This window comes from Eptesicus fuscus, chromosome 21, assembly GCF_027574615.1.
Source record: "Eptesicus fuscus isolate TK198812 chromosome 21, DD_ASM_mEF_20220401, whole genome shotgun sequence".
In the NCBI taxonomy this organism is placed as follows: Eukaryota; Metazoa; Chordata; class Mammalia; order Chiroptera; family Vespertilionidae; genus Eptesicus; species Eptesicus fuscus.
Window position 1 is genome coordinate 1,340,003 of NC_072493.1, and position 17,240 is coordinate 1,357,242.

Consider the following 17,240-nt stretch of genomic DNA (forward strand, 5'->3'; position numbering starts at 1 on the left):
ATCTCTTCCAGAAACTCCTCACAGACACACCCAGAAATAGGCCCAGTCAAATTGATGCATAAAATTAACCCTTACAGCAGGCTTGAACAGACCACTCCCTTTGGTTTGCGGGGGAGGGTGACAGACAAGAAAGGCCAACCATCCTGGACTGTGGGTGCCTTAGAGGGTCCCAGCACCATTTATTCTCCTTTCCTGAAAACCCCTGTCCCCCTAGCCTGAAGGTGTCTTGGCCTTTTGGTCAGATTAGGGAACAGATCACTCCTCCTGCCCCTGGCTTCCTGCTGGCTCTCCCCTCCCCCGTCTCTGCCTCCAGGCAGTGCTTTGTTCCTCACTGAGGACCTCAGGGAGTGGTCCCTGGCAGATGGACGCTCTCCGCAAGGGCCTTGGGCATGCAGAACACGTAGCATCCCCTGGAGACACACTCGGGAGAAGAGCAGAGAGCTCTTGGCACCCGTGTGAGTGAGCAGGCCAGGCCTCCGGTGCAGCCTGGGGCCGTGGGGGCTGGTCCAGGGATGTGGGAATGCCCTGGGGCCCCCAACCCACAGACACTGTGCCTAGTGAAGTCCCCACCTGGGTGAGCACTCCCCTCCCCCAGGCAGGTGGAGTAGGACTTAAGAGACAAGCTTCCTAATAAGAGTTTTCCTTTCAAATGCTGACTGCCATTTAGCGTCCAGGACCTTTGGCAAGATAATAACTTTTGGAAACACCAGTTCTGTCGTATTTAAAATGAGGATAAACCGCGTCTCTTAGGGTTGTCGTGAGGAGTAAATGAGACGGTGCGTGTCGCCCTGGCACCTGGGGGGAAAGTGAGAAGCCTGTGCCGTTTGTGTGAGAATAGTGGTCAGGAGTCAGGAACCTAGGTTCTTCAGGTCCATTGCCCTCAAGATCCACTCCCTCTGTCCCCCAGTGTCCCATCGTGCTGAGGAGGAAGCTGGCTTTGGTCATCTCTAGACGCCCCCTAGTTGTAATTCTCTTAGAATCATGCGGTCAGAGTTGTTCCTTCCAGAGACAAATCTGCAGCGCAGAGGAGTGCGTAAAAGCCCAGACTTACAAGTCAGGAAACTAAGTAGTCAGTTCTCCTAAGCCTTAATGCTCTCATCGATAAAGTGGAGTAATAATACCCACTTCATACAGTTGTAGGAACATCAAGTAAAGGGACGTGTGCAAAGCACTTTGCACCATGGGGGCCATGATAATAACAAGAACAGTAACTATTACATAATCCTATATAATAAAAGGATAATATGCAAATTGACCCTAACCGTGGAACGACCAGGAACGACTGGTCACTATGATGCACACTGACCACCAGGGGGCAGACGCTCAATGCAGGAGCTGTCCCCTGGTGGTCAGTGTGCTCCCACAGGGGGAGCTCTGCTCAGCCACAAGCCGGGCTGATGGCTGTGAGCGCAGTGGCAGTGGTGGGAACCTCTCCTGCCTCCTCGACAGCGCTAAGGATGTCAGACTGCGGCTTAGGCCTGAGGCTTAGGCTGCAGTTGGACATATCCTGAGGGTTCCCAGGCTGCCAGAGGGATGTTGACTGCCAGCTTAGGCCCGCTCCCCCAGGGAGCGCACTGACCACCAGGGGGCAGCTCCTGCTCTGAGCGTCTGCCCCCTGGTGGTCAGTGTGCATTAGTGACCGGTCAGTGGTGGCAAGTGGACATCCCCTGAGGGGTCCTGGACTGCGAGAGGGCACAGGCCGGGCTGAGGACCACCCCCCAACCCCGCGAGTGCACAAATATTTGTGTACCGGGCCTCTAATGATTGTATAATATTGATACAATTACTCCTGTAATTTAAATAACTATTCTCCTCCAGTTGCAAGGAGCTGAACTCGTCGATCTTGACTCCCACAACAATCACAGAGGCAATGTCACTACCTCAGACTTGGTGCCAACATAAGACATTCTTTATTGTTTACAATAAAGTGCTAAGTTAGGATGCTGAGCCCTCACTCTGCTCCAGTGGTGGGAAAATGTAGCCTGAATTTGTCCTGGGTTTTCTTCTTCCCTCCAGTTTTGAAGTTTGGGTCCTAATCCCTGGGCCTCAGGGCCGAGGCACGGAGGGGGGAACAGGAGGCTTGCAGGGCCACGTACTGCTCCCACACTGGTCCCCACAGGGTTCTACACCCATCCGCCAGGGGCCCTACAGGCCCAGAAGGTGTGTGTCCTTTGGGATGATGACATTTGGGGCACTGGATTTGGCCGCCTGTGCGATGGCTCTTGGAGTCCTCTGCCTGGGTGCGTGTTGCCATTCCATCTGCGGCTGGATTCACCCTCTCATGAGCCGGGAACCTCGATGCAGGCTCCCTCTGTTCAGGACTCGCAGGGTTCTCCTCCCCACTCTCCTCCACCCTCTCCGCCCCCTCCGGGGCCTGACTTTCTGGAGACGATAGTCTAGAACTGAAGTGTTTGACAGAAGTTGCTTCTTTTTCTGCCTTCCCACATCTTAGCATAAGCAGCTAGGAGCCCACTAAATGAGGCAGCATTCGGTCCCGTGAATTTTAGGTTTTTTGCTATGACTGCCTCCAACGTCTGCATACCAACGTACGTCCCTGTTATATGTTGCTGTGCAACAAACCACCCGGATCAGAGTGACTTCAAAAATAACCACTTATTCAGCTCGTGTTTCTGTGGGTCAGCCGTGGGCATTGGGCTTGCTCGGGCAGCTCTGCGGTCTTAGCTAGGGCTTGCTCATGCCTCTGTGGTCAGCTGCCAGTCAGCAAGCAGACCCCCATCCCTGAGCCTTCTGCTCTCCTCCTCCGAGCTCTGCCATGGCAAGTCCAGCATCTCCATCTCATTTTCTGTGAGCTGTCATGATGTCCACGCTCCCGAGAGCCACTCCTGCAGCCTGTTCGACCAGCCCCAAAGCGTTCTTTCAGGACAATAAATCCGGAGTCATGAGAACATTGCTCTTGCAACTAGTTCTCTCCTACGCAGTCTCCTGCCTCATGCTCAGGTCCATCGCCCTCAAGATCCACTCCCACACTTGTTGTTCTGTTCCTACCAGGACACATTTGCCATGTCATGTAATTAACTCAGGGAGAAAGCCATTTTCTCCCAGAGAATGGGGCTGTATTCCTTGCTAGGGCTGTGCTGAGACCTGGCCCCAGTTCTTGGGCTGGGGCAATGCATGGAGTAGAGTGATCTTTTTTAAAAATATTTTTTATTTATTAATTTTAAGTATTTATTGTTGAAAGTATTATATATGTCCTCCTTTTTCTCCCATTGACCCCTTATAGCCTGCTCTCTCCCACCACTGCCTCAGGCCTCCACCATCCTATTGTGTGTGTTCATGGGTTATGCCTATTTGCATACAAATTCGTTGGTTGATCTCTTCCCACCTACCCATCCACCCCCACCTTTGCTCTGAGATTCCACGGTCTGTTCCATGCTTCTATGTCTTTAGATCTATTGTGTCCAACAATTTATTTTGTTTGTTAGATTCCACATGTGAGTGAGATCATGTGATACTTGTCTTTCTCTGACTGGCTTATTTTGCTTAGCATGATACTCTCCAGGTCCCTCCATGCTGTCTCAAAGAGTAAGAGATTCTTTTTTACTGCTGCATAGTACTCCATGGTGTAAATGTACCACGGCTTTTTTATCCACTCATCTACTGAGGGGCACTTGGACTGTTTCCAGATCTTAGCTATTGTAAATTGTGCTGCTATGAACACAGGGGTGCATACATTCTTTCTGATTGGTGTTTTGGGTTCCTTAGGATATATTCCTAGTAGAAGTGGGATCACTGGGTCAAATGGCAGTTCCATATTAAATTTTTTTGAGGAAACTCCATACTGTTTTCCATAATGGCTGTACCACTCTGCATTCCCACCAGCAGTGTACTAGGGTTCCCTTTTCTCCACATCCTCGCCAGCACTTGTTGTTTGTAGATTTGTTGATGCGAGCCATTCTGACAGGTGTGAGGTGATAACCTCATTGCTGTTCTAATTTGCATTCTTCTTATGATCAGTGACTTTGAGCATTTTTTCATATGTCTCTTGGCCATCTGTCCGTCTGCTTTGGAGACGTGTCTATTTAGGTCCTTTGCCCGTTTTTTAATTGGATTTTTTGCCTTCCTTCTGTTAAGTTGTATGAATTCCTTATATATTTTGGATACTAACCCTTCATTAGATAACTCATTGCCAAATATGTTCTCCCAAACAGTGGGCTCCCTTTTCATGAGGGTGATCTAGATGAGGTGAAGCATTTTCATGTGACACGCATGTCACAGATCGAGTCTGCTCTCCACCCTGAGGTCTCATTGTCCTGCTACCTTCAGGTTTCCTCTAGCCTCTCCCGTGAGGATCGGAAAGTGGGCTTTGAACCGCACTGCCTACCACCCGGCATAGATGAGGGTGTTTTAAAGCCAAGCCTTGGACGGAGGTCCTCTCGTTCTGGTTTCCCCCTCAGGGTCTCAGGAGCGCGATCTGGGAGAACAGAGAGAACCCATCAAAGGTCTGCGCCTCTCAGGGGCCATCCAGGCCACTGGTTTGTCTACTGATGAGGACATCAGGGTCTTGGAGGTGAGGTCAAAACACGATCCTCAGGGCACGAGATATGTAACAATTGCTTTGGGAATCTCAAGTACATTGCTGGTCCAGTTAGTAGTGGGAATGGGACAAATTGTGGAGCTGAAGGTCTGTATCCAGCAGGCACTTCATACCTGCTTGTGCCTACCCCACCTCTCTCAGGAAGTGACTACCCTGGGAAACCTCCCATGTGTTAGATTGATGCTTCCCAAAGCCTCTATTGATATTGTTAAATTCCTGCCCCAACATCTCTGAGGGTGGGGCAGAAGGATGCATTTTCAGCAAGTGCGCCAGATAATTCTGATTCCACCAGCCCCGTCCCAAACATTTGGGAAGCCCCATTCTGGGCCCTCTGCCATGACCCACCTGCTGTGTCTCAGAGCGTGGCCTTGTGACGAAAAGAGTACAGCAGAGAGAACCCGGAATGCTGAGGGCAGGTCCCAGCAGAGCCTCCTCAGATTTACACTGGAGGCCCTGGGTCTAGATCAGAATTGCTATGACACAACTCAAGCCAGTAGAAGTGGTGCATTGGGCTCACATTGTGGGTGTGGTTTTTTTTTTAAACAATTGAGGACACATTTAATATTGTATACTTCTGGTGTGGCCTACCAACATTGTCACAAAACAAATGTTTCCTGAGGTTGAGAAGTCACTGCCCCTTTAGACAGAGCACGGGTGGTCCAGTTTTCCACAGTCCCCACCACTCCCTACTGCTCTTCTGACCAGCTGCATTCACTGCTTGTTTGCTACCTTCCCAGTCTCTGAAGTTGAGGTCTGAGTTGAGGTCTCTGGCTTACCTGATCCCAAATCTACTTCTACTCTTCTGTGAGCCCAAAGCCTAACAAATTATTTTTCCCCAGATCAAGGCCCAGTCTTCAGCTGTTTATGCAAATCAGAACAGGAAAGTCTTGCTTGGCCAAGTCCTTCCTTGAATCTTGGCCTGATGCTATGCTTCACCAATCCTGTGACCTGTGTCTGCCTGCTAAACATTTGTCTGCTAACAGGAGGCTCTTTCTTGTCTCCGACGGAAGCTCTCTGAGGCCAGCAGCAGCCGTGGATGTCCAGGGAGTGCAGGCGGGCCAGCCAGATGAGTGGAGAGTGGGTGCACCCAGGCCAGACCCTGATCTGGGCTGTTTGGGTCCTTGCAGTTGCCGCCGAGGGTGAGACACCCAGTGGGAGAGAAGGGCTCTCAGAGGATGAGGTAGGAGGGGGATTTCCCTACCTTGGAGGATTGTCCACTGGTGGAAATGAAATTACTGCTCAGGGGTCTCTGAGGGCCCACGGCGGGCTGTGTAGTCACCTCAGGGCCCTGACCAATGTCCTGGTGTTGTTGAAAGCCCCAGGGCCCGGGTCTCTTCCTGGGGCACATGGTAGAGCACAGAAGACCTCCGGTCCTGCCCTTGAATTTCTCACACCCTGTGGGGGGCTTAGAGAGCCCTCTGTCCCGGGACAGAGCCTGTGCTTTTGTGGTGCTGGCTGCCCAGGCAGGAGCTTCACTATTTAAAAAAAATTGTTTTATTGATTTTTTCCAGAGAGGAAGGGAGAGGGATAGAGAGTTAGAAACATCGATGAGAGAGAAACATGCCTCCTGCACACCTCCTACTGGAGATATGCCCACAACCAAGGTACATGCCCTTGACTGGAATCGAACCTGGGACTTCTCAGTCCACAGGCCGAGGCTCTATCCACTGAGCCACACCGGTCAGGGCAGGAGCTTCACTATTGAAATGACCTTAGCTGAGGTAGCACCAGCACACCTGGGCCCATTGACTCAATAGCCGGGCTGCTAACCTCCGAAGGCTCCACATTCTATGTGGCAACCGGGAAGCCCACGCTGTCAGTCTCAGAAGTCTCACCCTCAGACCCCTGGAGGCAGACGGGCTGATTGCAGGTGTCATCTGCGTGAGAACTTTTATTTTCATTGCTGAATATTTACTTTATTCAAAAGCATACACCTAACTCAGCAAAACCACCACTCCATAGATGTGCTTGCTTAAGATTCCTCTGGGTAAATGTGAAAAGTTAATTGAGATTTAATTTTAAGAAAAACAAAATGTAAGTCGTCCTATAAGTAGGTGATGCACAGACAGTTGTGGGTTATGAAAATGACGGAAACCCTGGGCCCAGTGATTCTGTGCAGGCCCAGGCTCTACAGGGCCTGGTGTGTATCGTCAGTTCCATAGGAAGGAGGCTTCTGGGCACAGAAGGGAGAAGGGTTTCCACGGTAACCAGGGCACATATGGTGCTGTGTTCCCAGAAGAGACTAAGCTTGTGCTCTGATACAGGTGACTTCGAAGGCAAATTTGAAGGAGGCAATGGACATGGGTTCCTGAGAAGGAATCCAGATACTTCCTGTTGCACCACTTCTGGGCCCAGAAAGAGCGCCCCCACCTGGGGAGCTCTGAGTTGGGCTTATTCCTGGCCTCTTCCCAGCCAGCTCCTGATTCCTCCCATGTGTGTTCCCTTAGGGCCAGCTGGAGATGCACCCGCCAGGAACACCAGGCTGGGCTGGGTCCGGGGCAAGCAAGCCACTGTGCTGGGAAGCACCATGCCTGTGAATGTGTTCCTCGGGGTACCCTATGCTGCACCCCCACTAGGACCCCTGCGATTCACAAACCCAAAGCCTGCATCTCCCTGGAATGGCATCCGAAACGCCACATCCTACCCTAATTTGTAAGACCGGGCTTGATCCCATGGGTGGCCTGTGTCCTGGAAGTGGGGGCAGGGCATTGAGGGGAAATAAAGGTCATGCAGCCCAATGGGCCGGGGGGGCATCGGGGAGGAGGAGGAGAGGACTACAGACGTGGCTTCCGTGATCACATGGCACTGTTCAGAACATGCAGATCCCCTGAGCTCCCGTCCAAACTTCCTGAATTGGAATCTTCAGACCTAGAAAACTGGATTGTCTGAAAGCTCTCTGAGGATTCTGAGTTCCATCAGGTTTGGGAGCCACTGTGATGGGCTTACTGATTGGAAGGGACGGTCCGCCAGGCCTGGTCTCCTTGGTCAGACTGGATAAGGGCGGTAGAGTGAAGAATCACACTAAAGGGATGTTAGTTCTAGCTATCAGCCCTGTGCCCAATACAGAGCCTAGCCCCCCAGGGAAAATCCATAACAACCTGTGGAATGATGGCACGGGTGTGTCTCTGTGACACGGAGGGACTGGGCGGTACGGAGCTCCCAGTCACTGCAAGGTTTCAGGCTTAGGTAGGCAACCAGTTTCCTGGGGAACTGTGGAGGGGCCTCACGCATGAGGTGGGAGCTGAGACTTGGAACTCCCCAAGAATTTTCTGACTGTCTAATCTTGTCAAGTCCTCAGGTTGGTCATATTCCTGGAATTGCTTTCACAGGCCAAAGGTGTACCCTGGTGCCAGGAAGCCCCCTAAGCCACAGAAGACCCCATGTGGCCCAGGGACTGAGGACACTAAGCGGACACTCATCTGTTCGTTTGTTCATTCGTTCATTCATTCATTCATTCATTCAGCTCATATCAATAGCTAGATTCCATTAGGCCCTGGATGACACCACTGTGGGTTAGACATAGCTGCCCTCCGGAACCTGCAGACTGGTGGGGACATAAACAGTAATGACAATTAAAATATAGAGTGACAAGAGCCACCACAGGGGATCGGAGAAGGTGCTGAGGAAGCACAGAGAACCACTTAGCCTAGCTCTGAGCGGAGGTCAGGGATGGCTTTTCTGGGATCCTGAAGCCTCGATTTCTGATAAACAACTTAAAAAGGGGCAAAAGGGCATACAAACTTGTCAGGGGGTAGATTTGCAGCAAATCTGTATGCTACTCTACCAAGAAATTAAAGTGTTTGAGCACTTTGTAGAAATATTCATATACACAATCTCATTCGATCTTACTGTGTGTCAGGCTTGGGGATAGGGGCTCTGAGGTACTTAGGTGACTAATAGAGAGCCCGAGGCTTCTAGCTGCTCAGTTGAGCTGGGGCTATAATTACATTCATATACAAGTCTAGGAGAAGTTCTAGGGAAAATGTGTAGGTGTTTCCGAAGATACCTATGGTCTATATGGAGAAATCTCAGGAGGCTTCTTGGAGGAGGTAGCATTTAGACGGAATCTGAAAGAAAGGGAAGAACATGAGGAAACAGAGGAAGACAGCAGTCTAGCCAGAGGGACCAGCTTGAGCAAAGGCCTGGGTGCAGGAGTCTCTCTGCCAACCTGCCTCAGTTGGTTCCTGGAAACTTCCTTTTGTTCCTCTGGGGTCAGAAGAGGGGGGTGCCAGAGCCACGCTCTTCATTAGCAACCCAGTGTCCTGACCTCTACAGTTTGGGGAAGTGCTGAGCCAGCCGGGGTCTTTATACGTGTGTCTGGATTATGGTGGTGGGCGCTGGGGGTTAATGGTACAATTAGTATACACCATGTGCTTTCCCTCCTGAGAACCAGATCGCAGAGAATCATGATTTGTTCATTTGTGTTCCTGGGTGGAGGGGGCATGATTAACTGTGTACCGAAAGCCCTCATAGGCATCTTCTGCTCAGGCCCAGGCGACAAGTTTGCTGACAGCAACTCCAGGGGTTTCTCCTCTTTCCAAGGTGCTTCCAGAACTCAGAGTGGCTGCTCTCAGATCAGCACATCCTCCGAGTGCATTACCCCAAATTCAGAGTGTCAGAAGACTGCCTGTACCTTAACATCTATGCGCCAGCCCGTGCGGACACCGGCTCCAAGTTCCCGGTAAGGCTGTCTGCCATGCTGGGGGCAAGTCCTGGGGCTGGGACCCTGGCAGAGTGGCTGGGGGTCTGGAATCATCCCCAGCCTCCTATTGGGTAAAAGGGAATCATTGACACGTCAATAACTTCCTTAAAAAGCCATTTGAATGACATATTCACTTTACCTTCTTTTTGCTTCTTTATTGCAGTGACTTGACCTTTGATTTTTATGTTGTTTTGTGTTCCCCCCTCTGTTGAATATTTAAAGGTCTGTAAACATTTAGAGAAGGCACTGCTTAAAAGGACTCTGATTATTTTTGTGTTTGTTTGTTTGCTTGAAAAATCCTTCTGTTAAAGAAAATAATTGCCTTCTCCAATTTTTCTGTCTGCAAGGAAGTCAATCAGGTAATAACGCGAAGCATCTCATTTAAGATTGTGAAAGATCCCTGTATAAGTGAGTAAAAAAGGTGCAGTCTAATTTGTAACCACACCCTCCCATCATCTTTTCTCCCCCATGTCAGTACAATGGGAGACTCGCTCTGTTGCATTATAACAGCAACATCTATGGATTGCTGATGTGTGCTAGGCACAGTACATTATCTTATTGAACCCCCCATAGTAACCCAAAGGGTCAGGATTATTGAACCTATTCTATAGATGACGAAGATGAGGCACAGGGAGAGAGAGCGTAAGTGCCTTGCTCCATGCTCTACCCCAGTAAGTGGCAGATTCTTGTGTCAAAGCTAATGCTTTGTCCAGTTCTCCTTTTTTCTCAGTGGCTTCCTTCTCTCTTCCTGCCCCAAGAATGGCAGTCCCTAATACAACCTTTAAAATGGAGAATGGAAGGCATTTATTTTCCTATCTAATAAAAGAGTAATATGCAAATTGACTGTACCTCCACTATACCCACCAGCCACGCCCACCAGCCAATCAGGAGTGAATATGCAAATAAACCCAACCAAGATGGCTGTGGCCACAGAGAGCAGGAGGGAGGCTTGGGTTTCCCCGGCAATGGAGGAAGCCAAGCTTTCCGCCTGCATTTGCTGGCCCAGGCCTCCACTCCATGCTACAAAGTTTCAATGATAGAAGATAAATAAATTCCAACAAAAATGATGGCAGCCACAGAACTGGAGAGAGCAGGAGGCTTGAGTTGCCCCAGAGATGGAGGAAGCCAAGCTTTACGCACACCCTGGTCAGCCCAGGCCTCTGCTTAAGGCTACAAAGTTTTAATTATAGAAGATAAATAAATCCCAACAGAAATGGCTGCTGCCACGGAGAAAGCAGAAGGCTCGGCTCCGCTCCAGGCTACAAAGTTCCAATTGTAGAAGATAAATAAATCCCAGATGCCAGGGCCTCCGCTTGGGTCAACGGGGGACATGGCCAGCCTGCAAACCACCACAGGCCCCTCACCCAGGCTGCCCCACGCCCCAAGGGAACCCCCACCCTGATCCGGGACACTCCTCAGGGCAAACCAACCGGCCCCCACCCATGCACCAGGCCTCTATCCTATCTAATAAAAGAGTAATATGCAGATTGACCATCACTCCAACACACAAGATGGCTGCCCCCATGTGGCCAAAGATCCTGCCCCCATGTGGACACAAGATGGCCACCACAAGATGGCCAGCAAGGGAGGGCAGTTTGGAGGGACCAGGCCTGCAAGGCAGGGCAGTTGTGGGTGATCAGGCCAGCAGGGGAGGGCAGTTGGGAGGGACCAGGCCTGCAAGGGAGGGCAGTTGGGGGCGATCAGGCCTGCAGGGGAGGGCAGTTAGGAGTGACCAGGCCGGCAGAGGAGGGAAGTTGGGGGCGACCAGGCCTGCAGGGGAGGGCAGTTAGGGGCAAACAGGCTGGCAGGAGAGCAATTAGGTGCCAATCAGGCTGGCAGGGGAGTGGTTAGGGGGTGATCAGGCTGGCAGGCAGAAGCGGTTAGGGGCAATCAGGAAGGCAGGCAGGCAAGCAGTTGGGAGCCAGCAGTACTGGATTGTGAGAGGGATGTCCGACTGCCTGTTTAGGCCCGATCCTACCAGGCAGTCGGACATCACTCAAGGGGTCCCAGATTGGAGAGGGTGCAGGCTGGGCTGAGGGACACTCCCCCCCCCCCCGTGCACGAATTTCGTGCACCGGGCCTCTAGTTAAGTATCCTACCTAATAATAGACAAATATGCAAATTGACCGTACCTTCGTTATGCCCATGATTGGCCAGGAGGCACGGGGGGGCGGGACTTGGGGTGGCCAGGGTAGCTGATTTGGCTGGCGGGATGCTGAGCTGCGTCGCCAGCAGCGGCACGAGCTCAGCGTCTGTGCCATGGCTGTGCTGCGGCACAGAAGGGGCCTCTGGGGCAGCGAGCTGACGTCCCGCCGCGTGGACCATCAAAAGCGGGGTAGCTGAGTGCCTGTCCGCTCAGGCAGCAGGCCTTTCAGAAGCCTCCGCCATGCCTGAGGCTTCTGAAAGGCCTGGTGCACCAGCGATAGAAAGCAAAAGCGTGGGAGCTGGATGCCTTTCCGCTCAGGCACCAGGCCTTTCAGAAGCCTCCGGCGCCTGGTGCACCAGTGGACAGGCACCCAGCTCCCCCGTGATCGAAAGCGAAAGCATGTAGGGGACCCTACACGTGCATGATTCTATCATGCACTGGGCCTCTAGTAAATAGTGATAATAGCATTTGAATAATTATTTATGTTCCTCAGTCCCAGTTTTTCTAATCAATATAGTAAAGTTTCCACACTTCTCTTCCCTTTTTTTCTCTCTTCTCTTCTCTTTGTAGGTAAACAAAAGCCTTAGATTAAAAAGCTTAAGCTGCTTTTGCTTTCATACATGGCTTACAATGATCTCCATCTTCCTGTGGATCGCAAATTCAATATTTAGTTAATACTTTCTGAGCACTTGAAATGTGCCAACATTGTTCTAGGAACCTCAGATGGAGACTCTTGTTTAAACCTCATAATAGCCTCATAAATGAAATACTTGGATTCTTCACATCTTACAAATGAGAAAAATGAGGCTCAGAAAGGCTAAATAATCTGTCCAAGGTCACACAGCTAGTCAGTGGCAGAGCTCAGACTTAAACTCAGGCACTCAGATGCTGGAGCTCACATGCTTACCCCTGAGTCTTCTTCCAAATACAAAACCTCTGATGCTCTTTAGAAAGGAAAATGAGACATTTGCCTTCATAAAGAAAGAAGGACCCAGCATTCACAGGGAGGGGATGGGGATGCTCCACAGGCTGACCGGAAAGTTCCTCTCTCCTCCTTAGGTCATGGTGTGGCTTCCAGGGGGTGCCTTCCAGACTGGCTCAGCCTCCATCTTTGATGGGTCGGCCCTCGCTGCCTATGAGGATGTGCTGGTTGTGACTACCCAGTACCGGCTAGGAATGTTTGGCTTCTTCAAGTGAGTACCCCAAATGATTGACACCCCTCATCCCCAAGGGGCAGCTGTGTGTAGCCATAGGGGATTCAGTGCCCAGCATCCTAAGGAGGAGCCTTCAAGGACATTGAACAAATTTGGCCCAAATTATTAGGTAATTTTAGCAACTCTAACAGATAACCTCCCCCCCTCCCTACACACGTATTAGTGGCTTAGAGCAATAAACATATTTTCCTGACTTCAGTAAAATCTAATTGAGGGTTCCTGACTGACAGACATCCTTCCAAATGGTCAATCAGGGACCCAGGCTCCTTCCACCTGTGGCTCTGCATTTGGCCAGCAGGTGGACAAAGAGGTTGGAGGATCATGTGAGGGCTGGCTTTCTGGGGCAGCCTGGAGGTGGCAATCATCTCTTCTGTTTCCACAGCATGGGCAGAACTCAGTCACATGGCCATGCCCAAGGGAGACGGGGCAGCGTAGCCCTGGAAGTCAAGGACACAGAGTGTGTGAGCCATTAGTCGTCTCTGCCATAGGGCCCCATCTCAAGGCTCCTCAAATGCTCACCTGAGAATAGTCACTGCATTGCATTGTCTTCCCACCCCATTAATTGTCCACCCATCCTGGGAAGCATGCTCTCTGCATGGTCTGCAGCATGAGGCCATGGCCAGACCATGACCCTGGGGTCAGACTCATTGGGTTTGGATCCCAAATCTGCAGCATTTTAGGTCCTGGGCAAGGGATTTTCTCTCTCCGTGTCCCGATCCCCTGTCTGTGAGAAGGGGCCGAGGTATCCAGCAGTATCCTTAGGGCTTGATTGCAGATTTCATTGAAGGGAATTCGTGTGAGCTAGGCCTCAGAAAATGCAGCCACTGCCCAAACCACCTCCCAGCAGAGGGGGCCTCGAGTGGTGTATTAAACATAAACATACTGGTCTCTTAATATCCCACCCTCAGCCCCTGCTCCTTGCCTCCCCTGATCGCACACATAGAGGTCAGCCTTTTAGCGGGAGGGTGGAGAAGGTGGGGATAAAGCCCAGAGGGGCAGACGGAGAAAGACCAGCACCACCTACCTCACAGGTGTGGAGGATTACGGGAGCATCAGCCATAAAGCCTTTAGGACAGTGCTGCCGCTACTGTTATTATTGTCATTATTTACTTAGTCATTCATTGGAACCTCTGTGCCCATGGAGGTCTTGCTCCTGGTGCAGACCAGCTCTCAGGAGCAGGACTCTTCTGGAACCCATGGATTCAGGGGAGCCTATGAATACCCTGAAATTGCACTTATGACACTGTGCATTTTTCTGGGGTGCACAACTTTCCTCAGAATCTCAAACCAAAATCCCAGCAGAGGGAGAGAGCCAAGCCTGGTGTTCCCACTGCCCAGGTCTGATTCTCAGTGGTGCTGCCCTGACGCCTGCCCACAGCCTCGGCTGCCAGCTCCCAGTGGCCACTAAGGATTCTCATTCCGTCTCTTGCCCCTAGCACAGGGGACAAGCACGCGCTGGGGAACTGGGCCTTCATGGACCAGCTGGCTGCCCTGACCTGGGTGCAGGAGAACATCGAGTTCTTTGGTGGGGACCCACGCTCTGTGACCATCTTCGGCGAGTCGGCGGGAGCCATAAGTGTGTCCAGCCTTGTGAGTTCTCTTTGGTGGGGGAGGTTGTAAAAATGAGGGTGATGAGAGTGGCTCTGAGAGGGCGTGCGGCTTAGTGTGGTCTTCATTAGCGTCCACCACGTACCGTGGCCAGGGCCGGAAGGTGCAGGAGGCCATGGTGCCGCCCACCCACCTCATCTTCAGATACTTGCAAAATAGGTCTCGGATTCAGGAGTGGCTGTATGAGCACGTGAGTATGTGGACAGAAGGCTGTAACATGCTTTTGATGAGTATGTGAACCTCGTCTTAGATGGTGCAGAGGAGATTCATTCTAAAACAAAGTCAAGAAAACAGTTAGGTCGGATCATGCTGAAAGGAGGTGATGTCACTCTGCTCCAACGTGCCTCCACCTGGAAATGACTTAATGAGACATTATTGAGAGGCTGCACGGCTGGTGTTTTGTAGGTGTCCTTTGTTGGGAGAATATTCTCACCCATTTATTCATATTGGCTTACAATCCCCTCGTGTGACTACCAGATGACATTAAAGGATGTTGCATCGTTTTTGTTAAAAAAAAGAAAAAAAGAGGATGATGAGCCTCGTACATCTGATTGGTGCTTCGTGTTGAACAAACACTTCCATACACACGGTCTCCCTGGAGCCTCACACCGTCAGTCAGGGGCTCCGTCTCGTTTTACGGACGAGAGCTGTTGTTGGAGAGTTTCCATGAATCATCCAAGATCACCTAGTGAGAGGTAATTCGAGGAAAACTCACTTAAGTTCGTACAGCTGAAGGCCTGGCATCCAGTCATCAGGACTGTCATCGTTGAATAGAGGAGCTCAGCTAAAATGATGCATGTAAACATTTTCACTTAAAATGTAAAAGGTACCTTCCTTCGCCAGTAGTTTGATGCAGGGTCTTACTTTCCAGAGTCAGTCTGCAGACTGGAGGCCCAGCAAGGCTCTCCTGCATAAACCCCCACAGGATCCGTTGCCCTTAAATTGGGGGTTCAGTGTCCTTACGGTGAGCACCCACTTAAAGATGCTGCAAAGAAATATGTGGATGCAGCCCACGTAGGGAGCTTTCTTTGCCCTCACGTGATTTACTCTTATCTTGTTCTCCCTTAATTTGGTAGCCATATTAGTTAGCTACCTACCTCTATCAAGTTACCCCCCCCCCCAAATAAACCCCACATCATTTTGTTTTCTTTTTACACACACACATCCATTGGTTCCCATGATAGTTCACTGGTTATGTAATGACAATGGCAAGTGTAACTGACAAAGCAGATCTGGAAGCAGACACACCTGTCTCTTGGCAAGAAATGGATGGGAAGAGAGATGTGCAGAGGGGCCGGAATACGCTCCGGGCTCTGCGTTTGGAATGGTCAGTACTTCCCGGGCATCCGGTAACATGCTAACCACAGAAGTCAGTCACATGGAGGTGGGTTAAGCTCCTGCTATATAACATTTGACAACATACAAGGTACTCTTTACCATCCATATAAACTTATAAGGTGGATTATACCAACTTTACATAAGTGATAGCAGCCACTATTCATGTGTGCTTCTTACTTAACTGAGCGCTGTGCGAAGCCTTCTGTATTCAGGACAAGTTTGTGACGTGGGCTCAGTTTTTTGTTTTTGTTTTTTAATATGTTTTGTGTTGATTTTAGAGAGGAAAGGAGAGGGAGAGAGAGATAGGAACATCAATGATGAAAGAGAATCGATTGGCTGCCTCCTGCATGCCCCCTACTGGGGATCAAGCCCGCAACCCCGGCATGTGCCCTTGACCGGAATCGAACCCAGGACCCTTCAGTCCGCAGGTCGATGTTCTATCCACTGAGCCAAACCAGTTAGGGCAAGTGGGCTCAGTTTTTCCTGCAGTTTTATAGTAGAGTAAATAGATGCTTAGAAATATCCAGCAACTTGCCTGAGGTTGCCCCATCGGGAAGTAAAGGGGCTAGCACCCAGACACCAGAATGCTTACCCTCAAAGTTCATGAGGAACATGGGGCTCAGAGAGGTTATTTAACTTGCCCAAACCTTCCCAACTAGTCCTCGAACCCCCCAACCAGGACTTTTCCTTCTCTGAGGTTAGCTCTCTAAAGCAGGCTTCCTGGGAAGTTTTCCTTACGGAAGGGGTGGGCGGTGTGTGATGGGCGGGAAGCCCCTGGATAACTTTTGCGGGATCTCCTGTGCTCTTTCCAGATTCTGTCCCCGCTGGCCCATGACTTATTCCACAAAGCCATCATGGAGAGCGGGGTGGCCATCCTCCCCTACCTGAAGGCCCCGGAGGAAAAGAGGAATGAGGATGTAGGTATATGTGAACACCTCTCCGGCTTCCTCCCCTTGGTCAGGTGTTAGCAGACCACGTGCTTGGCCTTACTGACCATGATGGAGAATCTGACGTTGACTTGAGGCGAAACATGTTGCTCCATGGAAGGCCTGGTTCAGTAGGAAATGGGTCCAGGTGCACAGTGCAATGCTGCTGGTGTGCCTGTGTGCGCGCGTGAATGTGTGTGCATGTGTGTGTGTTCATGTGTGTGTGTGCAGGTGTGTGTGTATGTGACAGTTCTCACATTGTATCCATCAATCTTTGTTTGTGATATATATCTTAGTCCCCTGTACCTACTCTATTCCACCTAGAGTACTCTGATAAGATCCTGATGCTCTTGCCAGCTCAGTAGGAAATAACACTGTGACTTATTAATATTGTCTGGCAGGAGATTGGGAGGGGGAGGGGAGGCGTATGTCCCAGATGTTCGTCATCTGTCATCTCGTCTTTGCACTCAGACAGTAAGGACCTGGAGACCAAGGCCCATGTCTCTTCCACGTCCCAGCATAACGTCTGGTGTACGTTAGGCGACTCGAAACGTTTGCCCGAGGAATGAGTTCACTAATGAGCTGATTCATTGAATGAATATTAATTAAACAATGGGCTATGGAGCCATCTCCTGGGTATTATTCATGTTAGTGGTGCATTTTCTTAAACACCTTGTAGAAGATAACAACACACACCAAGAGCAAAAACAGAGTCATAATATTGCAAAGATACAGTCACTGCAGACGGAAA

At 50.6% G+C, this 17,240-nt stretch overlaps 1 protein-coding gene across 1 annotated transcript in view; it reads left to right on the forward strand.

Annotated features, from left to right (window-relative positions):
* Positions 1–17,240, forward strand: part of CES5A (carboxylesterase 5A) — a 70,839-nt gene that overhangs the window by 42,758 nt on the left and 10,841 nt on the right. The window contains exons 2-7 of the mRNA XM_054711056.1: positions 4,416–4,493; positions 7,003–7,207; positions 9,098–9,236; positions 12,463–12,596; positions 14,054–14,207; positions 16,376–16,480. Of these exons, the coding sequence (XP_054567031.1) occupies positions 4,416–4,493; positions 7,003–7,207; positions 9,098–9,236; positions 12,463–12,596; positions 14,054–14,207; positions 16,376–16,480 (815 nt within the window). The remainder of the gene's footprint in view (positions 1–4,415; positions 4,494–7,002; positions 7,208–9,097; positions 9,237–12,462; positions 12,597–14,053; positions 14,208–16,375; positions 16,481–17,240) is intronic.